Genomic DNA, 27,879 nt, shown 5'->3' with positions numbered 1-27,879 from the left:
CAAAACGTGCCTTAGTGTGATTTAATTGGCTTATTCGCTTGTCAATCAAATACTCGGGCTCAAATGCTTTGGATTGGTCGCAGACCCTGTCAGTCACAGACGGTCAGACTAGAATAAAATAGAAGGACTCGTTTGATTGGTTGGACGCAGATGGACAGGAGTTGATTCTTCGCAGTGTGGAAGTTACAAATTCTCTATCCATTTCTGACCGAAATGATTGCAAAGTTTTCATGTGAACAGTTAATCCACATACATTCTAGATATTGCGCTGAATGTGTATCCATTGCATTGTATGTGGCCCTTTATCTTGATACAACCTACGCAAATGGAATGCAAACACTAGTGTTTTAGTGTAATTAGATGTCGCTACTCTTGTCCCCGCCCCCACCCACATTCCTGCCTGTCTGGTCTGTTCTGGTGGTGGGTAGCTAACTTCATCAAGGAAAAAGAGGAGGAAAAAGCCCATAGAACGCTGTGCAAAGAAAATAAACAAGAACCAACACGGGGCAGTCTTCCTCGAACTCTATTTTTCACCTTTAATATTGTAATTCGGAGATAACTGCTTTGTTGGCAGCACTGCTGCGTATATTACGGCGTTGTAGTTACATCAACTGCATAACTACATTTTTTTCGCCTAAGTTGAAATAACTGCGTGGACGGAGTTTAAAAAAATATATATATATATTCTGCGGTTGATATCGCTGCAAAGTGTGTGAAGGAGTGTATTTGCTCTCTGCGCTGCAAAGTATCATCATCGAGGGAACTGTCATCTAACGACACATTGGGAATCAGAGCGGTCGCATCGTCAAGGATGGAAATATTGGACAGTACTGAGTCCTTTTTACACTGGGATAGGAATCTCAGTGAGCTGTCGGAGCCTGGAGAAAACGAACATGTCTTATACAGCACAGTAAGTTATAGATAGGCAAATATAAACGCAACGAACCATTATTCCACTGCCACACTTGTCAATAGCACTTGTATTATTATTGATTGCCATACCAAGGTTCTCAAGGTTTCACTGGGGTTTTAACGTTAATGAAAATATGCTATCCAGTTTATTTTCTTTTGTTAGGAATTTCAATTGAGTCAGTGCTATTTTCAATGCAAACTATGATTAGCCTCTTTATTGCCCTACATTGACCTACCATGAGTGAGGTAGGTCGATGGGCTAATTGATAAGTTATTCGGTTTGCGGTGACAGAGTTAATGATGGATGCAGCTGGCTCAGGATGGGAACCAGACACTTACTGTACACTAGGCTGAGACTTTCTCTGCTGTCTATATTTGGTGTGACTGACTACATTTCCGTTACTTCTTCCAATGTCCTAGATTAGAGTACTAGCTGGAATCTTAAAACCACAGTGAATCCACACCATGTTGGTCTTATTTCTGTGTATTGGACCAAGTCAACCCTTCTGCCATCTACACCTTCCCAGTTCCAATGTTCTCTAACTCCAGAACACACATTGCACTTTAACATGCACCACTAGTGCTTCTGGGGGGGGGGGCAGTGCTCCTGTAACAACAATTTTGGACCCCCTTGTGGCCCCCCTAAATGTGGAGTATGAAATAATTTTTACAAAACAAATTTTTGCTATCGTTCTTTTTTTTTTTACATCCGTCATTAGACAGTGGCAACGATGATTATGAACATGGTCTTTTGCCTGCTAATGCCTGCAATGCAGTGAAGAAAACGTTATGACAACAATAACCTCTAATGTAACTGGCCCCAGCTTGGCCCCTCCCCCCAGTTGAAATGGTCTAGAACCACCACTGACATGCACCAGTGTTGTGCCCCCAGCAAAGCCGTTGTTCTTGACCCACAACAGGGAACTGTGTCCACAGACCTGCAGAACCATACAGCCTGTGTTAGCAGCAAATCGCAGGCTATGCGAGAATAAACTGTACAGCCGCTGTGTGAGGGAGTAGCAGGCTGTGTGTGGGGTGGGTATAATTTGTGGAACGCTCCAACAGGAATCTGTTCCAAAAACTTTGTAAAGTACAAGGTTGCCAACAAACAACGCATACAAAGTAGCATGATCAATTCATCTAGCTAACTAACTGCCGAATAGGCATCAACTTACCACGTAGTTTATTCTTAATGTTTGTCCATAGGTGTGTGTGTGGAGAAAAGGTTGATATTCTCAGATGGCAAGAGAACAGAGCAGTGTCTTTGTTCAAGACTCCCATGCCCCCCCATTCCTTGGGTTTGAAGCCTACACACACACACACACACACTCACTTTCTCTCCCTGGGGTTTGTTGACATGGCATATCTCACAACAATGCAAACTGTTCTCAGCTGCAGAGCTCTTACCTCCCCTATTACTGATTGGTGTGTATGTGTGTGTACTCTGAGACCACTGTCTGGATCTCCCGTCAGTGAGGAGGGCACATCTCTCTGCGTGTCCCTCCCACTGGGCACAGACCAACGTTGAATCAACATTAGCAAGACTGGACGTTGAGCATACATCTGTGCTTTACATTGAAATACAATCATTTTATGTAATTCCATTTCTATGGATCATTAAGGCCGGAATTCAATCCAATCATGTCTTGTCTGCAATGCACCCTTTAAAGGCAACATACCGCATTCGAGGAGGCTGGATATGTCAGCTCAATCCCGGACTCATTCTATTTGTACAATGCTCTCTTCACTCTTCATGCATGTCTACATTTACTCTTGTTTCTTAACACGATAACACACAACTAGTCTTTTTGAGGTGGAGTCATAACATCTCCGCTCCACAACAACATATCCACACCACTCACGTTCCATCCCTAGAAACCCCATCCGCTCTTCATAGATGACTGCTAGGAGATAGTCAGTCTGAAGGACAGTCATACACTATCAGATGTTATTTTTGTTATATGTTTTATATACCCAGGGCCGATCAGTCCTTAGAAAAATGACAGCATGATGCTAACACTTACGGTAGCGAAGGCAACTTATAGGACAGACAGTTGGCTGACTTAGGCAGAAAAGCTCATGTAGACTTGATGACCGACACTGACGTGCTTTTTGCTTACAGAGGAGTTCTCCGAGAAAATGTATCTCTGCCCTAAATATTTACGAAGCGCTACAGTCCGGTTTTTGCAAACGTCTAGAATACGCCGTTGTTCGTTGTCGTGCACCGGTGGCCTGTTTTTGTCTTATTCGGCAAATCCCGCGGTTTAGCCTGTCTGTTATCAGACAGCTGCAATATTGCTTTGTTTCTGTCGTACATTTTCCAGACATGATTCATCTTCTCCTCTCTACGTACAGCGGTCATTTATATTTTGCGTACAGCCTACCCACCGTTCTATATAAACGAATCAAGTAGCAGTCTTGTGTGACGATCAAAGGAGGAACTCTCCAGGATCTAGTCATAAATCCATGGGTTTATAATACTCGGTCATTATCATCTCTGTGTATATTCTTCCTGCGTACATCGTGGTATTCTAAAAGTTGAAGGGAAGTTCCGATTGACGTCCTCACCGTTCTTTCACAGCCCTACTGTGGAACTTACAGGTTAGAATGCCCGGCGACAGATCGAGCCATTGTGCAGACCGTAGAGATGGACCTCTAGTGAGAACATTGTTTTATCGCTACGCTCTTAGGAAAAAAGGGTTCCAAAAGGGTTCTTCAGTTGTCCCCATAGGAGAACCCTTTTTGATTTCGTGTAGAACTCTGTGGAAAGGTTTCTACCTGGAACCAGAAGGCTTCTACTTGGAACCAAAAAGGGTTCTCCTTTGGGGACTGCCGAAGAACACTTTTAGGTTCTAGATGGCACCTTTTTTCCCCCCTAAGTGTATGGTGGAGACTGGAGACGCAGACCGTACTGTTAGAGCTACTGAAGAGAACAGAGAAGGCGTCTTTTGTGAATGAGCCATATCACTACTGAGTCAGTGAGGTCATAGCAGTGATTAGTTAGGGATAGCCCATTAACAGCTCTGCTAGTTCAGCTCACCCTGCCTAGGCACTCGGATGACAGGAAGTCCCTGGTCTAAGATTCCTAAATCTGAAGCCACCGGCCGCCCACAAGAGGACGTCTGTGTGCCCAAAACCAACATGTCTGCCACCCGCCAGGCGTGCCTCTGTGTTTGTTCTGTCCATATTTAGAACGAGTGAGAGCTACAGAAGAGGCCAGGGAGTAGAGATAGGCCTGAATGGGCAGATTGTACTCCTCTGTGTCTGAATAGTAACAATACTTTATAGATATGTTTTGTGTAGTTCAATGGAAACGCTGTGACTGGTTTAAACGGATCTAAGTTGAGTGTAGTGAAGCCGAAGGCAGCAGGATCACCCTGACATGCAGGTTTGGTTATCCCACCCCAGCTTACTGAAACCTCCCCTGTGGTGTCATGCGAATATTCTCTCTGAGAAAGTTGATCGCCAGAGGACATAAAGTGCAGAACATCAATCAGCTCAGAGATGTATTAAGAGGGGGTAGATGGAGGGTACGGTTGGCAGTCTTATTTTAATAGAGCCCTCTTTCTCTCTCTCAGTACTGTATTTGCAGGTTGGACATGCCTATGAAGGACAGGGCACACACACACACACACGCTCTGCTAGTCAAACAGAGAGCGGGCTCTCTCATGCTATGTGTGTGGACAGAGTGATGCCTGTTCTCCACTGGGGCAGGGCAGCCTTATCCTGTGTGGCCCCTCATAACAGACCGACACCCCCTCCTCCTCTCTCCCCCTGCCAGACTGAAAGGGCCGTCTGTGTGATGTCTGCTGGGAGAGAGGGTCACAGTCTAGGGGACACACACACACACATGGCACACATGTGTGAACGCACGCGCACACATTCACACTCACAACTCCGCATTCACTCACTGCCCTAACCCGGTTCAATATCAGCTCCTTCATTTCAGGAGAGGATCATTTCCGTGGGAGAGGACATGCACTGATTTGGTGCTGTTTTTGTGTGTGTGTGTGTGTGTGTGTGTGTGTGTGTGTGTGTGTGTGTGTGTGTGTGTGTGTGTGTGTGTGTGTGTGTGTGTGTGTGTGTGTGTGTGTGTGTGTGTGTGTGAGAAACATTCATACGAACGGAGTGTGTTAAATACCGTGTGCATATATTCGACAGCCTGTCAATCAGCTTTTTCTGTGATGATGATGATGATGTGCTTTGACGTGTGTGGTTTTTTATGTTTGTCCCTGTTCCAGCCCTACCCCTGTGCACGTGTTTATTTATAGCTGTGTTTCTGTCATGCCACAGCCCTTTCTTCCCTCCCTCTGCATGTCACTGTCAGTTAGTCCTCCCAGGCATGTTAGTCGCTTTGTGATCAGGAACAAATCATGTTTCTCTCCAGCAGATATTTAGATGTAGTATCATTTACAGTTGAAGTCGGAAGTTTACATACACCTTAGCCAAATACATTTCAACTCAGTTTTTCACAATTCCTGACATTTAATCCTAGTAAAAATTCCCTATCTTAGGTCAGTTAGGATCACCACTTTATTTTAAGAATGTGAAATGTCAGACTAATAGTAGACAGAATGATTTATTTCAGCTTTTATTTCTTTCATCACATTCCCAGTGGGTCAGAAGTTTACATACACTCAATTTAGTATTTGGTAGCATTCCCTTTAAATTCTTTAACTTGGGTCAAATGTTTCGGGTAGCCTTCCATAAGCTTCCCACAACAAGTTGGGTGAATTTTGCCCATTCCTCCTGACAGAGCTGGTGTAACTGAGTCAGGTTTGTAGGCCTACTTGCTCGCACACGCCTTTTCAGTTCTGCCCACAAATTTTCTATAGGATTGAGGTCAGGGCTTTGTGATGGCCACTCCAATACCTTGACTTTGTTGTCCGTAATCCATTTTGCTACAACTTTGGAAGTATGCTTGGGGTCATTATCCATTTGGAAGACATCTTCAGATGTTGCCTCAATATATCCACATAATTTTCCTGCCTCATGATGCCATCTATTTTGTGAAGTGCACCGGTCCCTCCTGCAGCAAAGCACCCCCCACAACATGATGCTGCCACCCCCGTGCTTCATGGTTGGGATGGTGTTCTTCGGCTTGCAAGCATCCTCCTTTTTCCTCCAAACATAACGATGGCCATTATGGCAAAACAGTTCTATTTTTGTTTCATCAGATCAGAAGACATTTCTCCAAAAAGTATGATCTTTGTCCCCATGTGCAGTTGCAAACCGTAGTCTGGCTTTTTTATGGCGGTTTTGGAGCAGTGGCTTCTTCCTTGCTGAGTGGCCTTTCAGGTTATGTCGATATAGGACTCGTTTTACTGTGGATATAGATACTTTTGTTCCTGTTTCTTCCAGCATCTCTACAAGGTCCTTTGCTGTTGTTTTGGGATTGATTTGCACTTTTCGCACCAAGGTACGTTCATCTCTAGGAGACATAATGCATGTCCTTCCTGAGCGGTATGACGGCTGCGTGGTCCCATGGTGTTTATACTTGCGTACTGTTGTTTGTACATATGAATGTGGTACCTTCAGGCGTTTGGAAATTGCTCCCAAAGATAAAACAGACTTGTGGAGGTCGACCATTTTCTTCTGAGGTCTTGGCTGATTTCTTTTGATTTTACCCATGATGTCAAGCAAAGAGGTACTGAGTTTGAAGGTAGGCCTTGAAATACATCCACAGGTACACCTCCAATTGACTCAAATGATGTAAATAAGCCTATTAGAAGCTTCTAAAGCCATGACATCATTTTCTGGAATTTTCCAAGCTGTTTAAAGACACAGTCAACTTAGTGTATGTAAACTTCTGACCTACTGGAATTGTGATACAGTGAATTATAAGTGAAATAATCTGTCTGTAAACAATTGTTGGAAAAATTACTTGTGTCATGCACAAAGTAGATTTCCTTACCGACTTGCCAAAACTATAGTTTGTTAACAAGAAAATTGTGGAGTGGTTGAAAAACGGGTTTTAATGACTCCAACATAAGTGTATGTAAACTTTCAACTTCAGCTGTATGTCATGTTGCTATTCTGTTTCATACAACAGGTGATTCTAATCCTGAATGCCGATTTTGTTAAAACCGCATTCCAGCCAGTGTCTATTCCACAAGTTACCGCCAGCTAAATCCGTAACGTTAAAATGCCTATTTACACTGTTTCATCTGACTTCGCAATCTATTGTCTCATCAGCCCAGCCAGGCAATTTATAAACTTGATCTCTACTATAAAAAGCAACTAGACATTATCTCACATTTCTTTTAGACTAACATTTAGCTTTCAACAGTGGAGATTTGTATGAACCTGTCTGTCTCTCTCACATTTTCAACATTGTTTCAATATTCATATTCGATCTCCAGATGTCCCATAGTAATGTCCCACGTGTCGGGATGAGACAGACAGGCAGGCAGCTTATCTCAGCCAGTCGAAATCACGAATCAGCATCATATTTATGGATATATCTATCTATCAATAGAAAACAGGTCAAGCGAAACAAGGTGCTACTAGTTTAGTTTGCGGTCTTTCCACTTCCAGTTTGAAGGGATTGTGTTAGCTGTGTTGTTGGTTAGCTCCTCTGAACAAGTGTCCTGACGAGAGAGCTCTTTTTCTATGCCATCAATTAGCTCATTGTTATGGACGTATCCAAATAAATGTCACTAGAAAACAGCTTAAACAAACGCAAATGCAGCTACTTTGCTGTTGTTTTGACTGCATTGTTTGACGTGATTGTAAGTTAGCCGTAGTTGGCTAGCTTGCAAGCAAGGGATAAAAACGTTGCCAGCCAGTATGGCAATGGAACATTTAGAACGAAAGACTCGGTTGTGTCCATAGATACAGAACAAAAAGACTGAACGACTGGGTTGCGTCTCTGGCAACCGAACCAATGGAACGTACAACCAGCCGGCTTGGGTAGCAACCTTAGATTTGTGTCAGGACGAAATAGTATGAATAAATTAATCCAAATAACGTTTATAATGAAAATATGTCAATCATTATTTGAATATGTTTGTTACCCGTTGTATAAAAGTGATAATGCAGTGTGTTGGCCCGAGACGTGCGACTGTATCCTCCAAACACCGGCTTCCTCTTCCTTATTTATCACTTAAATAAGCTCCAAGGTGAGGTGCTGTACTGGATTTTCTGGTTCTTCAGACAACAGGAAATATTTGAAATACTCAACACAATAACATTAGAAAGATGACCCCTCATTTTTCAGGGGTTTTCTCCTTCCTGGCTATGGTGTTGTGTTGGGTGCCTCTTCCTCAAACTTCATAAATCCTTATTGAAGAGAAACCACCCTTGGTGCTGGAAGGTACCTGTACCATACTCAACTTCCTGTCACGTAACCATGGCAATGGGTGCTCTTTAACCATGTCTGCTTTGGAAATGGCACCTTTTTTGTTTTTATGGTGCCCTACTTTTGACCAGTTTCTCCAACCCCTCCACTGTGAAGTCTTCCGCCACACTCCATTTAGCTTTTTTTCTGTTCTTTTTCTGTTCTGAAGCCAGACATTCATAGTTACTGTAAGGTTGTAATTAGTGTGTGTGTGAGAAGGGTCATTACTCCTAACCCGCAGCAGCTAGCTTAGCTTCCACACTCTACAGCACAGCTACATTTACACTCACCCTTTCTTTCCCTCACTCGAGGCCCTGGTTAGCTGTTAACTGGTACTGTTTGTCTCTCTCTTTCTGTGTCTCTCTCTCTCTCTCTGTGTCTCTAACTCTGTGTCTCTGTCTCTCTCTGTGTTTCTCTCTCTCTCCCTGTGTGTCTCTCTCTCCCTGTGTGTCTCTGTCTCGCTCTCTCGCTCTGTGTCTGTGTCTCTGTGTGTGGGTGGTGCACTGGGTGTTGTCTCTGTCTCTTGCTCTCTCTCTCTCTCTCTCTCTCTCTCTCGTGTTTCTCTCTCTCTCTCTCCCTGTGTGTCTCTCTCTCTCTCTCTCCCTATGTGTCTCTGTCTCGCTCTCTCGCTCTGTCTCTGTGTGTGGGTGGTGTACTGGGTGTTGTCTATGTTTCTCTTTAGAGTAGGGCACGGTTGTCCCAGCCCTAAAAAGGGAGAGGAACCAAATCTACATAGCCTAGTAAGGATATAGTTTGGCCTAGCAATCAGAGTTCTACAACATCATCCAGTGACTCTGCACTCATTTTTCCATGCTTTGTGTCGTCTGACCACTGATTTCTGTGTAGCCCTACATTCACTGAAGAATTACAGTGCCACCGACACGGCCCGCTACCAAAGACTGTGGGCTCTCCTTCTCCGTGGCCGATGTGAGTAAAACATTTAAACGTGTTAACCCTCGCAAGGCTGCCGGCCCAGACGGCATCCCTAGCCGCGTCCTCAGAGCATGCGCAGACCAGCTGGCTGGTGTGTTTACGGACATATTCAATCAATCCCTGTCCCAGTCTGCTGTCCCCACATGCTTCAAGATGGCCGCCATTGTTCCTGTTCCCAAGAAGGCAAAGGTAACTGAACTAAATGTCTATCGCCCCGTAGCACTCACTTCTGTCATCATGAAGTGCTTTGAGAGACTAGTCATCGATCATATCACCTCCACCCTAGAATTCTTAGATATTATCTGTTAGATACTGCTGCACTGTCGGATCTAGAAGCATAAGGATTTCGCTACATTCGCAATAACATCTGCTAACCATGTGTATGTGACCAATAAGATTTGATTTGAATTTAGATCAAGCTGTTTAGGATAGAAGCAGACATTTGTCAGGGCACAGTAGTTTGTGTTTTAATAGTCGTTTTTTTCCCCCGCCTAGCACCCATTTCCTGGGCTGTTCAAGTGTTCACTCCATATCCTCCGTCCCTTCCATCTCTCTCGCCCGCTCCCTTTTTTAACCCTATAACCTACTCCTTCCTCTATCCCTCCTCTTCGATCCCTACTTTTGCTCCTCTCTTCCCTCGAGGCAGGGTGGGGGAAGGGACAGTCAAGGGGAACATGCCCGCTCCTGCCCCATAGTCTAAACACAAAGCTCCTTCACCTCTCTGATCCCTCTCTCCCCCTGCATTTTTACATTGACATCATTTTCCTATTAGACGATGTTAACCAGAGAGACATGTATTGAGTGCTTTCAAAACAACTTAATAAATGCATGGTTGAACAAGTTGTTTCCCTCAGCAGGCATGTAAGCTTTTCACTGGAAGCCCTTATGCTGAAGGGGACTGTGACTCCGTTTAACAACACCCACTACACTCACACAGAGAGAGAACGCTTGATCAACAGTTGAAGGACGTCAGTGGGGCAGAGTGACTGCAGAGCAGGCTTGGGAAAAATGTTCAATGTCACTGAAGCGGGGTGTGTGAGTTTTGGACTCAATTAAGCTGCCTTGGTAGGAAACCATGGGAGACAGGAAGAGAGAGGGAGATAGAGTTTTCCAGACACTAGTCATCTTCCAGCCTCTTGTCTCTCTCTCTCTCCCTTCTTCCCTCCCTCCCTATTTCCATGTGTGTGTCTGATAACACTGTGAGTCACTGTCTGAACTTTGACCCCGAGGATGTTCAACTCTTGAGCTCAACGGTCAGTCATTAAGACCATCTGAAATTCCCCAACAGCAAATTCTATTTTCACCACTTTCATCTACTTTTATTTATTTTTGCTACTTTTTAAGTCGTCTTTTTCAAATCCAACTGCCCTCCCTAACCACATAGGATACACACTTTCCCATATGGGCAAGAGGGCGTAAATCACAGGAGGCGGTGAGAGGACGACGGCTCATAATCAATTATGGAATGAAGTGAATGGAACGGTATCAAACACACGGAAGAGACGCGTTTGATGTGTTTGCTACCGTTCCATATGTTCCAGAATTTCAGTTAAGGTGCCACCAGCCGCCTTTGGTGTCAATGTACCCTTTAGTACACTGTAATGTAATTTAGCCGTGTCCTTTATCATGCAGTAGTTTCCCCCTGTCTCAGTTCACACTACTTCTAGTGATTTATCTTCTGAAACACACAGTGTTGTGGACAGTCAACACATCACACTGGTTAAACATCACTCCCACTGGTATTAGTATCCTGGAGTTACAGACAAACCCTTCCCCCTCTCCTCCACCTAATCCTATCCAATCAGCGGGTCTCATCGGTCATACTGACTCCTGACCCTTCACCCTGCCCAAAGGGGGATAACTGGGTCACCTAGCGGCCGTGTTCTGGTTGAAATGAATCGTCACAAACTTTTAAAATGTGAAGAATACTGCATGCGCTTCAGTGTTCTGTTTAATGAAAACAACAACAAAAATAACATTTTCTATCCCGATCCTGTTTCTTTGGAACCTGACCATGGGATTGGATCGTAGCATTGCATTGGTCCAAAGGATAGGAACACAACCCTGGCTTCAGTTGGTCCCTTCAGTCCCAGCCCCCCCCCCCACCGGCCTCCCAGTCTGAGCCCTGTTTCCTGGCCTCTGCCGTGCCGTCAGCCTTGATAACCCCCAGATACAGCTGGAGCTCCAGGCCTGTGAGAGTGTTCACCCCTGCTGGGAATAACACCAATATCAGCCAACCACAACAGTCAAGGCCTCAGTCTTTATCGTTGTTGTTTTGAGTTGGTAATCTGTTGAAGACACCCTGTCCTTCCTGCTATCTGAGCCATCAGTCTTAGGGGTTAGAATGTTAGATTGGGGACGTGCTGACTATGATTCAATGACTAATGCTACATGACTAGGTGGCAGGCATCCAAAGCAAATGCATGTGTGAGTGTGTGTGTGTGTCATTTATCAGTGAGTCAGTACACAAGGAAGAGTCCAGGGCAAGGTACAGCCTCATGCGCACACACACATGGAAGATGACCCTTGTGCCCATGTGGGCTGTGTGTGTGTGTGTGTGTGTGTGTGTGTGTGTGTGTGTGTGTGTGTGTGTTTTTGTGAGTGAGAGTCATTTCTTCCCTCTATCGGTTCACATCTGGTTTATGTTTTTCAAGGGAAGGTATTGCGTCATCAATTCCGCCTCTTCCCTTCCCCCGTGCTTGACCGACTTCCTCTCTTTGCCTAAACACACACATACACATTTATGCCCTGGGGGGTCAGAAATTACAGACCACCTGCTCATCCCCCTCGACTTCAACATTAGCCGTGTGTGTGTGTGTGTGTGTGTGTGTGTGTGTGTCTGCACAAACCATCCGTCTACCAGCTGGAGGAGTCAAAAGAGTCAGGGTACAGCCCCTCACCCAAACACCCCTAACAACACCTCTCCCCCCCATTACCTCACCCATCAGGAGCACCTCTGGACCAGAGGGAGCCTAGCCCAACCCAATGACCCACATCCCCCTGCAGGACTAGGCCTCACACACCACCACAACCCCACCGCCCCAGCCCCCTCCTCCATTTTATGTCCCTGAATAGCCAAGGTAATGACAGAGGGAGAGTGTTGTGGTTCAGTAGGCCTCGACAGTCCAACCTCTCCCTAGAGACCTCCAACACCATACAAGACTGCTAGAGCTTCATTCCTCTCCTCCCTTCTCCTCCTCTTCTTCTTCCTCTTGTGAAGCTAGTCAACACCCAACAGTTTGTTCACCATCATCATCATCTCACCAACCCATAACTGTCACACAACACATGATGACAAGGGACAAACATGATGGATAGGGGTGTGTCTGTCGGTGGTTGTCCTGGTAAGGGTCCAGATTTTCCTGTGTGACAATCGCTGGGGTCGTCTGTTCTGTTGCTAGGAGACGTGAGCGCCAGTGATGGGGTTGTACATTTTCTGTTGGTTAGGGATTCGATGTGACGTAGCCAGCAGTCCTTTCTCCTTTACCCTCTTACTTCCTCTTCTATAACCTTCACTCCTCTCTCCCCTCTTACCTCACCTCTCTTCCAACTGCCCTTCTCTCTCTCCTCTCTTTTCTCCTCTCCCCTTCCCCCTCTCTACTCCTGCCTACCTCTCTCTCTTCTCCCCTACCCAAACACAGGCCAGATGCAGGGTGAGACACTTTTTAGACACAGTTAACATGAGGCCCATTGTGTGTGTGTGTGTGTGTGTGTGTGTGTGTGTGTGTGTGTGTGTGTGTGTGTGTGTGTTAGAGGTCGACCGATTAATCGGAATGGCTGATTTCAAGTTTTCATAACAATCGGTAATCGGCATTTCTGGACACCGATTATGGCCGATTACATTGCATTCCACGAGGAGACTGCGTGGCAGGCTGACTACCTGTTATGCGAGTGCAGCAAGGAGCCAAGGTATGGTGCTGGCTAGCATTAAACCTATCTTATAAAAAACAATCAATCTTATTAACATAATCACTAGTTAATTACACGTGGTTGATGATATTACTAGTTTATCTAGCTTGTTCTGCGTTGCATATAATCGATGTGGTGCCTGTTAATTTATCATTGAATCACAGCCTACTTCGCCAAATGGGTGATTTAACAAGCGCATTCGCCAAAAAAGCACTGTCGTTGCACCAATGTGTACCTAACCATAAACATCAATGCCTTTCTTAAAATCAATATACAAGTATATATTTTTAAACCTGCATATTTAGTTAATATTGCCTGCTAACATGAATTTCTTTTAACTAGGGAAATTGTGTCACTTCTCTTGCGTTCTGTGCAACAGAGTCAGGGTATTTGCAGCCGTTTGGGCTGCCTGGCTCGTTGCGAACTGTGTGAAGACCATTTCTTCCTAACAAAGCCCGTAATTAATTTGCCAGAATTGTACATAATTATGACATAACATTGAAGGTTGTGCAATGTAACAGCAATATTTATACTTATGGATGCCACCCGTTAAATAAAATACGGAACGGTTCCGTATTTCACTGAATGAATAAACATTTTGTTTTCGAAATGATAGTTTCCGGATTTTACCATATTAATGACCTAAGACTCGTATTTCTGTGAGTTATTATAATTAAGTCTATGATTTGATAGAGCAGTCTGACTGAGCGGTGGTAGGCAGCAGCAGTAAGCATTCATTCAAACAGCACTTTCTTGCATTTGCCAGCAGCTCTTCGCTCTGCTTCAAGCATTGCGCTGTTTATGACGTCAAGCCTATCAACTCCCGAGATTAGGCTGGCAATTCTAAAGTACCTATTAGAACATCCAATAGTCAAAGGTATATGAAATGCAAATGGTATAGAGAGAAATAGTCCTATAATAACTACAACCTAAAACTTCTTACCTGGGCATATTGTAGACTTTAAAGGAAAAGGAACCACCAGCATTCATATGTTCTGAGCAAGGAACTTAAACGTTAGCTTTTTTACATGGCACATATTGCACTTTTACTTTCTTCTCCAACACTTTGTTTTTGCATTATTTAAACCAAATTGAACATGTTTCATTATTTATTTGAGACTAAATTGATTTTATTGATGTATTATATTAAGTTAAAATAAGTGTTCATACTGAATGAGTATTGTTGAAATTATTACAAATATATATATATATATATATATATATATATATATATATATATATATATATATATATATATATATATATATACATATACACATATACATACAAATTTAACCAGTGGTGGGATGACTAGGATCATTTCTGGTGTACAATAATGCTCTTTCTGGTGTACAATAATGCTCTTTCTGGTGTACAATCTCTGTCACTGAGAAGGTCACCCATTTTTGACTCAGACCACTGGATGGGTTACATGTAACAGAGTTCTGTGTTCTGGACTTGTAATGAACTGCATTACAGATGTGGGGACTTAAATCGAGCCAGTTTGCTATAGCAGGAAAATAATCCTTCAGAAACAGGAAATGTGAATTATTATGTATACTTTATTATTATGTATACACATACAAAAAAAATCGGCCAATTAATCGGCATCGGCCTTTTTGGGTCCTCCAATAATCGGTATCGGCGTTGAAAAAAAAATCATAATCGGTCGACCTCTAGTGTGTGTGTGGTGTGTGTGTGTGTGTGTGTGTGTGTGTGTGTGTGTGTGTGTGTGTTAATATAAACATACTAATATAATATAACATAAACACACACACACACCAGGCCTGTTAGAGTATTACAGAGAGGCATGCCTGAAAGTATCTGAATTCCTACTCCTTAAATATGCCCACATGTCTCCTTTATGGAGAGTTGGAGTCATACAGCAGTATGTGTGTGTATATGAGTTGTTTGTGTGCTATTTAAATCATGTGTACAGGACTGAGTGTTTCCTATGGTGGTTTAGAATATATAGAGCCATATAGGGAAACTACTAGGGTATAACGGGGTATTAACAAGATGTTTAGTGTGTAAAGTCGGTTAAAGAGGTCACTCTGACTCTACTGTAGTAGGCCCACTGGACAGACTAGCATTTGTATTGAGTTCCCTTCCAGCTGGACATGGAGAAAACGTTATAAGTGGGAAAAGAGCGGAAAGAACATTCCAATGGCGAGTGGTCAGTTTTGTCTCTCTCCCTCGCTCGCTCTCTCTGTCTCTCTGTCTTTCTCTGTCTTGGCCTGAATCAGACTGTAACTGAACCCACATGCCTGGCTTCCTGCCATCTCTACCCTTCTCTCCTTGCGCTCCCTCTCTCCTTGTGCTCCCTCTTTTTTTTTTTTTTCTCGCTCCGTCTCCCTCTCCTTCTTCTTACTCCTTTCACATTCTCCAGGGAGTTCATCACTTGTTCCGCCTGCTGTCTTCTTTTTTCCTATTTGTCTTTCCACCCTTTTCCTCTGAATGTTGCTCTCTGTTTTCCAACGAGATGATATCCATGAAGTGTTTTCTCTGCCCACACTCTGAGATGCTACCAAGACACATTTTCCAGATGCTTCCTATCCCCTGCTGTAGCGTTTTAGAGACCGGCCCTCCCTGGCTAATACTCCTATTGGCTCAGGTCTGTGAGTTCTGCCCGGAGACAGAACTCTAGTCTAGAGCAGGTGAAGGTTTATTAGCTTTGCATGTACTTCCAAGGAACTAAACTTGGGGTGGAATCAGGACAAAAACGTAACTGTTTGTCTTACTCAGTGGTTTCCAGCACACTGCAGTACAACCTGAACGGTTGGCTCCAAATCCTATGGAGTAATGCTTCTTACCATTACTGTGAAATCTGTAGGCTTATTCGTTTTAATAACGTGCGTACTTTAAATGTCTCTGGTGTTCTTCTTATTAGTTTTAAACATGAAGTTAAAGACTGCTGTTTTACCTTCTAAACAGCTGTGGAAGTTGTTGTGAGTGAAAAGGCCTTTGTTTCATAAGGAGGTTGTTGTCTATGTGGGTCTTTTGTTAATGAGCAACCCATTGAAACATCACTCCCTTCCTCCTCCCTTTTCCTCAGCTCTACAGTAACACTGTTCCCTACTGTACAACATCACCCCACTCTCTGACACACGCACGTACGTGCAGGCAAACATACAGACACACGCACACATTATATGTCTATGGAGATATATAGCAGTGAGGGTATAGGATGGGAGTATATGGAGATATAGGCTACACTAAGGTCCCCTGACACTTACAGATGTAGGGTCTTAATTTGATCATCCTGTTGCAGGAGAACTTTCCAGGAGTGCAGGAAATTCAAAACTTGTAGTCTATTTTAGGTTTAAAAAGGCTTCTGAAGTTTTGTAATTTCCACTTTAAAATTAAAGACTTCATTTTCCCTTACAAAATATGTATCAACCCCTAATGTCCATTAATTATAATCCACATAATAATTCACGTTTCCTGTTTCTGAAGGATTATTTTCCTGCTATAGCAAACTGGCTCGATTTAAGTTCCCACATCTGTAATGCAGTTCATTACAAGTCCAGAACACAGAACTCTGTTACATGTAACCCATCCAGTGGTCTGAGTCAAAAATGGGTGACCTTCTCAGTGACAGAGATTGTACACCAGAAAGAGCATTATTATACACCAGAAAGAGCATTATTGTACACCAGAAATGATCCTAGTCATCCCACCACTGGTTAAATTTGGGGAAAAATGGGTATGACGCTACAAGCTAGGCACACCTGTATTTAAGGAGTTTCTCCCATTCTTCTCTGCAGATCCTCAAGCTCTGTCAGGTTGGATGGGGAGTGTTGCTGCACAGCTATTTTCAGGTCTCTCCAGAGATGGTCAATTGGGTTCAAGTCAGGGCTCTGGATGGGCCACTCAGGGACATTCAGAGACTTGTCCCGAAGCCACTCCTGAGTTGTCTTGGCTGTGTGCTTAGGGTCATTGTCCTGTTAGATAGTGAACCTTCGCCCCAGTCTGAGGCCCTGAGCGCTCTGGAGCAGATTTTCATCAAGGATCTCTCTGTACTTTGCTCTGTTCATCTTTACCTCGATCCACACTAATCTCCCAGTCCCTGCCGCTGAAAAACATCCCCACAGCATAATGCTGCCACCACCATGCTTCACCGTAGGGATGGTGCCAGGCTTCCTCCAGATGTGACGCTTGGCATTCAGGCCAAAGAGTTCAATCTTGGTCTCATCAGACCAGAGAATCTTGTTTCTCATGGTCTGAGAGTTTTAGGTGCCTTTTGTTACCCCAAGCTGGCTGTCATGTGCCTTTTACTGAGGAGTGGCTTCCGTCTGGCCACTCTACCATAAAGGCCTGATTGGTGGAGTACTCTAGGAAGAGTCTTGGTGGTTCCAAACGTATTCCATTTAAGAATGATGGAGGCCACTGTGTTCTTGAGGACCTTCAATGCTTTTTGGTAGCTTTCCCCAGATCTGTGCCTCGACACAATCCGGTCTTGGAACTCTATGAACAATGCCTTCGACCTCATGGTTTGGTTTTTGCTCTGACATGCACTCTCAACCTTTGGGACCTTATATAGACAGGTGTGTGCCTTTCCAAATCATATCCAATCAATTGAATTTACCACACGTGGACTCCAACCAAGTTGTAGAAACATCTCAAGGATGATCAATTGACAACAGGATGCACCTGAGCTCAATTTCGAGTCTCATAGCAAAGGTTCTGAATACTTATGTAAATAAGGTATTTTGGTTTCGTTTTTTTATACATTTGCAAAAATGTCTAAAACCTGTTTTCACTTTGTCATTATAGGGTGCTGTGTGTAGATTGCTGAGTTTTTTTTTTTTATTTAAACAATTTTAGAATAAGGCTGTAACGTAACAAAAAGTGGAAAAAGTCAAGGGGTCGGAATACTTTCTGAAGGCACTGTACCATCCTTGCGTGAAACCAGTCAAAAGCACGTTTTTGTGTTCGCGAACGGGCGACTCAATACTTTTATAAATCACAACAAAACACATGCTATTCAACCGTTTTCTTGTTAGGTTAAATACTTTATATTCCCTGTCCTCCACTGGCTCACAGAAGACATGATGAACTGCTGTTGATGCTAGCTGGCAAGCTGTTTCAATGTAGTTATTAGCTACAAAAGAAATATTGCCTAGTCAGACCATTATTACTGTTCCAGCTGGCTGATAGGCGTTATTACGTAGGTCATGTTAAATAGAGGTAAAGAAGTACATCACCTGTAAAGCAGAAAGAGGTATAGAGGTAGATAGTTAAAAAATAGTATACACCCATCTGATAATGACTTTTCAAGTGCAGGGTACAATACCGTTACACACATTGAATGCTCCCTCGGTTTATTGAGTGGATTTCTTTGACCCGAATGTCTTCATGATGACATAGAGGTATGGGAATCTTAAAAAGCGGAGGGCGGAGAGGGGAAGAAACATTGGACAGCTGAGGTTGAGAGGCCTGTCCTAACCTGTCCCGAGCAGTGACGAGAGATGAGTTTTCAGGTCACGTCAAGAAAGGAAGATGGGAAGGAATGTGCTTGGAGGAATGTTCTGAGGGTAGGATGGGGGGATGGAAGGAAGAAAGAATGGAGGAGAAGTGGAGAAGATGGCTGCCGGTCTTGGCCTTTACTCAAAACGTCTCACTGCATTGAGAGATGGGAGGATGAGATATGGCCGCTCTGATTGGTTGGAGCCATATCAGCCTCTATTGTCATTGGAGAGGGGATTTTACAGCTCTATGATTGGCTGTTTGTTGCTGGCCTGGGGGGGGCTTTTCCTCAAAGGCAAGTGCTGATAGCCATTAAAGAGCTTTATAGGCAGTAATTGTAGACTAGCTACAGGTACAATAATGACATGGTATATGGTATAATAACTAGACAGTGTGATGACTAGATGGTATCATGTCTGTGTCCATCTGTGCTCTCAGCCTCAAGTCTGTGTTTCGCATGTGTCTTTTGTCAGTCTATCATTAACATCCATATCTCCCTCCCCCCCTCTAACAGCACTTCACAGACCTCCTGGATGACTTTACCCAGGATGCTTTGCTGGGCCAGCTGCTGAGCGACCCCTTCCTGTCCGGCCGGGAAGTAGAGACCATGGACGAGGGGGAGGATTTTACCCCGTCCTCCCCGCTGCCTCCCCACATCCAGGCGGAGCACTCCTACTCCCTGTGTGGGGACTCCCGGCCCCAGTCGCCCGTCTCACATCTGCCTGGGGAGCAGGGGAGTGATGCAGGTGAGAGGGGGAGGAAAGAGTGAGGAAAGAGGGGAGGGTTTTGGGCCTCAGTGACTGTTGTAGATTACATGCCGTATTGTAATGTGTAGACTATCTACGGTATCTATAAAAAAGAGGGTTGCAATACAGAAATATGTAGAGATGTGTACATTCAGTGCCGCACAAGACACAAACAATACGTACAGTATCTAATGTAAGTGACAGTGTTGATGCCGATGTGTCGTGTCTCTTTCTCTCTATTAGAATCAGATGGTGAGGATTGGCCCGTGGAGCAGGAGGAACAGATGGAGGTGTTGCTGTGTGACCCTCCAGCCCTGCTGCCCACCCTAACCCTCTCCCTGGCCCCTGAGGGCCACATCACTGAGGCCCCGGCACCACCAGCCCCCAAGCCCAACCCACAGACCGCCACACAGGGCAAGACCGGCAAGGTAATAGGACGTCTAGAGTCACAGCACATGCAGACAGACCCACATGCACTCACAAATACACACACAAACGTATGCACGCGTGTAACGTCTCTCTCTGCTGTCCGATTGTCTAGGCGAAGGAGATTGGTGAGATCCAGATCAAACTGGAGCCTCATGAAGTGGATCAGTTCCTCAACTTGTCTCCTAAAGGTGAGATCTGACACACACCATATCGTACTGCCACACTACTCATAACGTCTCAGTATGTAGTCCCCAGACCTGGGTCAAATATACGTGTCAAATACTGTGCTAACTCTTTCCACCTCATTAAATAATATAATATATGCCATTTAGCAGACGCTTTTATCCAAAGCGACTTAGTCATGTGTGCATACATTTTGAAGATAAATCAAGCACAATTTAAGTATTTGACAATGTATATGGTATGTACAAAATATTTGTTTTAAATACAAACACTCTGACGAAGGTCGTGAGGCCGATACATAAGCCTATTAAAGAGCAGTGTGCGGGTTTCTTCTTCTTTAAAAAAAATTAAAATACAAACGCAACATGTGAAGTGTTGGTTTCATGAGCTGAAATAAAAGATCCCAGAAATTTCCAGACGCACAAAAACCTTATTTCTCTCAAATGTTGTGCACAAATTTGTTTACATACCTGTTAGTGAGAATTTACCGTTGCTAAAATAATCCATCCACTTGACAGGTGTGGCATATCAAGAAGCTGATTAAACAGCATGATAATTACACAGGTGCACCTTGTGCTGGGGACAATAAAAAGCCACTCTACAATGTGCAGTTTTGTCACACAACACAATGCCACAGATGTCTCAAGTTTTGAGGGAACGTGCAATTGGCATGCTGACTGCAGGAATGTCCACCAGAGCTGTTGCTAGAGAACTGAATGTTCATTTCTCTACCATAAACCGCCTCCAACGTTGTTTTAGAGAATTTGGCAGTACGTCCAACCTGCCTCACAACTGAAGACCAATGTGTATGGCGTCGTGTAGTCGAGCGGTTTGCTGATGTCAACGTTGTGAACAGAGTGCCCCATGGTGGGGTTTTGGTATGTGCGGGCATAAGCTATGGACAACAAACACAATTGCATTTTATCGATGGCAGTTTCAAAGCACAGAAATACTGTGATGTGATCCTGAGGCCCATTGTCGTGCCATTCATCCACCGCCATCAACTCATGTTTCAGCCTGATAATGCACGACCCCGTGTTGCAAGGATCTGTACACAATTCCTGGAAGTTGAAAATGTCCCAGTTCTTCCATGGCCTGCATACTCACCAGACATGTCACCGATTGAGCGTGTTTGGGATGCTCTGGATCGACGTGTACGACAACGCGTTCCGGTTCCTGCCTATATCCAGCAACTTCGCACAGCCATTGAAGAGGAGTGGGACAACATTCCACAATCACAGGTCGCAATCGACAGCCTGATCAACTCTATGCGAAGGAGATGTGTCGCGTTGCATGAAGCAAATGGTGGTCACATCAGATACTGACTGGTTTTCTGATTCATGCCCCTACTTTTTTTTTTAAGGTATCTGTGACCAACAGATGCATATCTATATTCCCAGTCATGTGAAATCCATAGATTAGGACCTAAGAAATGTATTTCATTTTGACTGATTTCCTTATATGAACTGTAACTCAGTAAAATCTTTTAAGTTGTTGCGTTTTATATTTTTGTTAAGTATAGTTACTATGCAGGCGGATCAGTGTTGTGCTGCTCTGAGGATCCCTTCTAGCCACTGATGGATGATGTTGACATTTGTACAGTCCAATATGTAAAGTCTGTAAATGTTAGAGTTGATCATCTCCAGAGAACGGTTGCAAGTGTGTAACCTGTTTGTGTGTGTTTCCCCTCACAAGGTCTGGAGTCTCTGCAGATGCCACCCACCCCTCCCTCCTCCCACGGCAGTGACTCTGAGGGCAGTCAGAGCCCGGTACACGCCAGCACCCCCCAGAGCCCCTCCACCCCCTTCTCTCCCCTCAGCCCTGCGCCCTCCCAGGCCGGCCTCAAGGTGTCTCAGCGCACACCCTCCTCCCTCTCCAACTCCCCTCTTCTCACCGCCCCACACGTAAGTACAACACAGACTGGGGACCAGGGATTCACTGAAAAGATACAAGGACCCTGTTGGCATAATATGGATCCTTCCAACCCTCCTCCAGGTGATCACTGATCTGAGAGAGATTGGATAAGTTAATGCGAGGTTAAGTTAACGCGAGGTTATCACCGTATTGCGTTCACCAATCCAACCTGGTCAGATCAGTGACAACCTCATGAAACGGAAGGAATGAGCGATGGAACTATTCAGAGAACAGATACGGGGAAGTCACTGAAACAAGATACAGTATATCAGTTTATCTGATGGGCTCTGATGACAATTCCTCTCTCCCCCTGTAGAAGTTGCAGGGCTCTGGCCCTCTCCTGCTGACAGAGGAAGAGAGGAGAACCCTGGTTGCCGAGGGTTACCCAGTTCCCACCAAGCTGCCCCTGTCCAAGGCGGAGGAGAAGGCCCTGAAGAAGATACGCAGGAAGATCAAGAACAAGGTGGGACTTGGGATTACGATTTCTGATTTGAAATGTCAAACAATAGTTAGGAACATGAATATAAACGCAACATGCATCAATTTCAGTGATTTTACTGAGAGTTCATTTAAGAAAATCAGTCAATTGAAGTAAATAAATTAGGCCCTATTTTTAATTTCACATGACTGGGCAGGGCCGCAGCCATGGATGGGCCTGGGAGGGCATAGGCCCACCCATTTGGGAGCCTGACCCACCCACTGGGGTGCCAGGCCCAGCCAATCAGACTGAGTTCTTCCCCACAAAGGGCTTTAATACAGACAGAAGTACTCCTCAGTTTCATCAGCTCTCTGGGTGGCTGGTCTCAGACAATCCCGCAGGTGAAGAAGCAGTATGTGGAGGTCCTTGGCTGGCGTGGTTACACGGGGTCTGCGGTTGTGAGGCTGGTTGAACGTACTGTCAAATTCTATAAAAGGACGTTGGAGGCGGCTTATGGTAGAGAAATTAACATTCAGTTTTCTTGAAATAGCTCTGGTGGACATTCCTGCAGTCAGCATGCCAAATGCACACTCTCTCAAAACTTGAGACATCTGTGGCATTGTGTTTTGTGACAAAACTGCAAATTTTAGAGTGGCCTTTTATTGTCCCCAGCACAATGTGCACCTGTGTAATGATCATGCTGTTTAATCAGCTTCTTGATATGCCACACCTGTCAGGTGGATGGATTATCTCGGCAAAGGAGAAATGCTCACTAACTGGGATGTAAACAAATTTGTGCACAACATTTGAGAGAAATCAGCTTTTGAATGCGTATGGAACGTTTCTGGGATCTTTTATTTCATCTCATGAAGCATGGTACCAACACTTTACATGTTGCGTTTTATATTTTTGTTGACTATATGCTGTTTACAGTGGGGTCCAACATGATTTACACCCTTGATATAGATCAGTGTTCTTTTTAAATACTGAGACATTGTATTCTCATTCAGCATTATAAGTATAATCATTTTATACAGTCATTATTGGTCTTTATCAAGGGTGACAATTTCAGACCCCACTGTGTATATATTTATATTTAATACTTTCTATTTCTGCCTGTGCCCGACATGTAATAACACACTTCAGAGTGATACGTTTAAAGTGATACTTCCGTGAGCCATGACTTGGCGTAATTTCGACATCCTTTCTTTCAGATCTCTGCTCAAGAGAGCCGCAGAAAGAAGAAAGAGTACATGGACGCCCTGGAGAAGAAGTGAGTCTTTCATGATGTTCTCATTCAGCTAGAAATCACCTGTTGCTTTGGGAATGCGTTTTTCTTTTCTTCTTCTATTTCTTTGGTAATTCATTTGCATCGTTATCAATGCTATAGATCAATACTTTATTGTGACAATGACATTTCATAAAAAGTGCTTTCAACACACAGTCGCAACTTCTGTCTAAGCATTGTCTCCCCTTGTTATTTCTTCTACCCGTCACTGATCTTGTAATTCCCCCCTTTGTCCACAGGGTGGAGAACTGCTCCAATGAGAACAGCGAGCTGCGCAGGAAAGTGGAGAATCTGGAGTGTACCAACAAGTAAGAGGCATGCATTACATAGTGCTCTGGGGTATGTTTTGTGCCTCATCCATTCCTACATTATTAATCCGACCTTGTAAAATTAGCACACAGTTCACTGAGTCGAACGGATCGGTATGTTTTGTTATGTTTTCATGTGTTAGTGCACGATTACACACCGTGTAACATTGTCTGTGAAGTCATATCTTAGTCCAGTGAAGTGTATGATTCTCTGCTGTTCTTTTCAGCTGTGTGTGTGTGTGAGAGAGAGAATGCGTGTGAGAGAGAGAATGCGTGTGAGAGAGAGAATGCGTGTGAGAGAGAGAATGCGTGTGAGAGAGAGAATGCGTGTGAGAGAGAGAATGCGTGTGTGTGAGAATGCGTGTGAGAGAGAATGCGTGTGTGTGAGAATGCGTGTGCGTGTGTATTGTCCTTGGCAGGGTGTGTGAGTGTCTATGACTAAGCTCTCCCCTTTCCCCCTCATCCCCTCTACCCTCATCCCCTCTCCCTTTCCCCCCTCTCTGCCCTCGTCACCTCTCCCTAGGACTCTAATACAACAGCTGCACTCTCTGCAGGCAGTGGTGGCAGGGAAGGTTCCCCGCTCTTGCAAAGTCACTGGCACCCAGACCTCCTCCTGCCTCATGGTGAGACTCCCCAACACAACGCTCAGCCCTGTGTGTGTGTGTGTGTGTGTGTGTGTGTGTGTGTGTGTGTGTGTGTGTGTGTGTGTGTGTGTGTGTGTGTGTGTGTGTGTGTGTGTGTGTGTGTGTGTGTGTGTGTGTGTGTGTGTGTGTGTGTGTGTGTGTGTGTGTGTGTGTGTGTGTGCGAGCGCGCATTTGTGTTTCATATTGATTGGATAACCTTTTGTTTTTCATTTTATATAACTCCTGCATGCTCTGTGTGTCAGCTGTTGTGGGCGGCCTGTCTTGTCCTTTTCATGTAAATGCTGGACTGTGGAGCCTGATGACATATCGGGGGGGGGGGGGGGTGTGTCTCTAGGTAGTGGTGCTGTGCTTCGCTGTGTTCCTAGGGAGTTTCTACCCCAGCCTGGGTCCCTGCTCCTCCATCACAGAGACTGGCCTCTCCAGAGACATGGCCATGCAGGAGTCTTACACAGCTACAGGTACTGTACACACGCACGCATACACACACACAGTCAGTCATACATAGCACATTCCTGTTTCATGGTTTAATGCTGATCTTTTTATTGTGTGTGCGTGCGTGCGAGACATGAGCTCTGAATCTCTGAGTGCCGAGGGATTGGCAGCGTTCTGTAATCCTACCAGTCGCACACGCGCACACACACCTTTTGGAGTGTTTTGGCGTGGCCTCCTGGAAGAGTGTACACTTGAATGTCATTATTTTCCCATTCAGAGGGACTATCATTAGCATGATTAAACTGCAATGCAGCCATTTTAATGATGACTGATCTTTGCTCCCCCTACCGCTCTTCTCCCTCCCACACACAGCCTGTTTGCCACAGAGCCCAGTATCAGTGTTGCTGGCAGTCCGCCTTACAGTAGAACAATCTGTATGTAGGCTATGTGTACAGAGCAAGGTTTACTGCTGGTAGGGTTAGGATTTTTTGTGTGTATTCCATTTCATAAGACTTCATTTGTAAATCTTGTTAAGAGTGTTGTAGGATTGCATTAGTAGTAGACTTGATCATATCAAAGGATTATACCGTCCCTAAAAACCAAAAGACATTTCAACAAGGAAAGATGTAAAAGATTACGATAGGCATGTGATTGAGTACTTTCTCCTTTCTGGACATGATGTTATCAGATAGGTGTTTTAATTTTTTTTATATTTTTTTTTACCCATGATCCATCACAGTGAAGTCCAGGAGCCTGCTGTCCTATGAGGAGAGAGGGCTGGATGAGCCACACCTTCTGGGTCTGGGCGGGGACTATCCTGACCAGTTGGAGAGGCCCACGGTCGTCATGGCAGCGTGGCGCTCTGAGAAAAAGCAGCAGAAAGGGGAGGAGTCACACCGTGCTGAGACACGCCCACCTTTCAACAACAGTGATGCGAATCCACAGAAAGCCCTGCTATTAGACCTGCACAGGTAACAGACACACACACAAACAAACACACACACACTCTTATGGTAGGCGATGATATCAGACTGTATGAGACAGAAAAACTGTTTTTGACACGATTTTGGGGTATTGATGTCAGTAAAAGTCTAGTACTGTAGTATCTTATTTGCTTGTCTCTCTTCTGCTCCAGGTCTCTGGTGAACGACAGCACTAAAATCATAGAGCTGGAGAGGACAGTCAACGAGACGTCATAGGGTCTACCTCTGACCCCTGACCTTTGACCTTCCCTCTGCAGGCGCAGGAGACGGAGGCTCTCTGTATTTATAGAATCTTTTTTGATATCTTTATTATTTTATGGTATGTAGTTGTTGTTCTTTTTATATTGTGTTTTTATTCCATTCCAATAGTACACCACCTTCTGATATATTTTTGTGTTCATACTTTGTTTTTATTTTGCCTTTTATTTGCTTTATTTCTTTATATATTTTATGACATCCTTTGCTCTAGCCATTACGCTCTGTTTATATTTGAGTGAGTGGTATTTCTTTCTGTATTTCTATGGTGATATTCCCCTTCATGTGATGGTGGTGTTATGAGAATGGGCCCCGTAGCTCTGTGAATACTCTTCTGATGTCTTCACACTAATGGGGCTTAGTATCTCAAATGCTATTTTCTTTCCGTATTGGTTTCCTATTGATTTTGTCAGGATGGATTCAGAATATCACACTATGTCCTTAAATATGAGTATCTATCAAAAGCCAAAGGTCTTCGTAGCAAATCCTATTTTTGTAAATATAAATAATAACAATGTAATGTCAGCCTACATGTGTGCGGTCAGTAAAAACAATGTTGACTGATGTTGATCGATGGTTGTACGTCGAGACAATCGAGCTTTATAATACAGCGTTATGACAAAGTACTTTGTACCGGATAATGTGTATGGAATGTGTTGTTTCCTAAACGAAGATACTTTCGTGCTGGAGCGAACACCACGGTGGCCTTGTGATATGTAATGAACAATTATGAGCTTTCTGCTAGGTCATCGTCTCCACTGTCTCACACATATACACACAGATGAATAGAACCGTACGCGTCTTCTCCATTGGCCTGCACCCTGCAGCCAATCCACTCGCACTGTGTCCCCCAAAGAGTCCATTGTATTCTTATTTATTGTATATAAACTGTTGAGTCACATTTTGCCTTCACAGGACCTATCTTTTGTCTTTATTGGTTCTGTCCTTTTTGGTTTTTGATTAAAACAAATAAATATTTTCCGTAGTAAAAGCATCAACTGCCGTGTAAGATTGTCCTGCTTTGAAGTGTAATTGAAGTCATGTACTGTGTGTTTTGAGACTGCAAGCACGCATACACTCACTGTCAGCATGTCAGTCAATAATGACATAAGCGTCAGTAGTCGTACTAAGCCCATCCCAAAGGTTTGGCCACCAGCCATTCAAATCAACTTATTCAAATGTTTTAACCCAGTGGTTCTCAACTGGTTTTTCCTCGGGACCCAAATAGAACCAGATTGTCTCAGCCGCGATCCAATATTCACATGGTGATTTTTTTGGGGGGTTTGTTGCCAAAATGCAATCTGGATTTATTTATTTTTTACAATACTATTTGATAGTAAATGTACTATGACAAGGGAACAACAGTACCTAATTTTTCATTTTGCCCATATTCATGATGAAGAATGTTAAGTTCACTGGTTTGAGACTGCAAAATCAACCAAATAATTTCTACTGATTTCTACACACTTTTTACCTGTTTTTAGTCGTTTCAGTTCAGACTGGAGTATTTTTTTTTTAAAATACAAAAAATAAAACACTTGCCAGTTTGAGAATCGCTGTTTTAACCCACACTCCAATGTTCAAACAAATTACAGCTCTGCCTCTGGACGACTGGTCTATGGATGCAACTGGTGAGCGTGTGACTGTGCGGTCGTCTATGCACATTTCTGTGTGTGCATTTATGCACATTTCTGTGTGTGCATTTTGTCAAATGTTG

General features: G+C 44.1%; 1 protein-coding gene across 1 annotated transcript; it reads left to right on the top strand.

Moving 5' to 3' along the window:
* Nucleotides 1-480: 480 nt before the first annotated feature.
* On the top strand, nt 481-27,156 carry cr3l2 (cAMP-responsive element-binding protein 3-like protein 2). Its single transcript, NM_001173779.1, is given in 12 exon segments — nt 481-910; nt 19,077-19,308; nt 19,552-19,736; nt 19,850-19,925; nt 21,616-21,824; nt 22,151-22,297; nt 23,467-23,525; nt 23,780-23,848; nt 24,372-24,471; nt 24,827-24,950; nt 25,664-25,895; nt 26,060-27,156. Coding segments are annotated over 12 exon segments (1,596 nt in total). The 5' UTR covers nt 481-811; the 3' UTR covers nt 26,124-27,156.
* Nucleotides 27,157-27,879: the final 723 nt, after the last annotated feature.

This window comes from Salmo salar, chromosome 07, assembly GCF_965601325.2.
Source record: "Salmo salar chromosome 07, fSalSal1, whole genome shotgun sequence".
NCBI classification, from domain to species: domain Eukaryota; kingdom Metazoa; phylum Chordata; class Actinopteri; order Salmoniformes; family Salmonidae; genus Salmo; species Salmo salar.
This window is presented reverse-complemented; position numbering and strand designations above follow the sequence as displayed.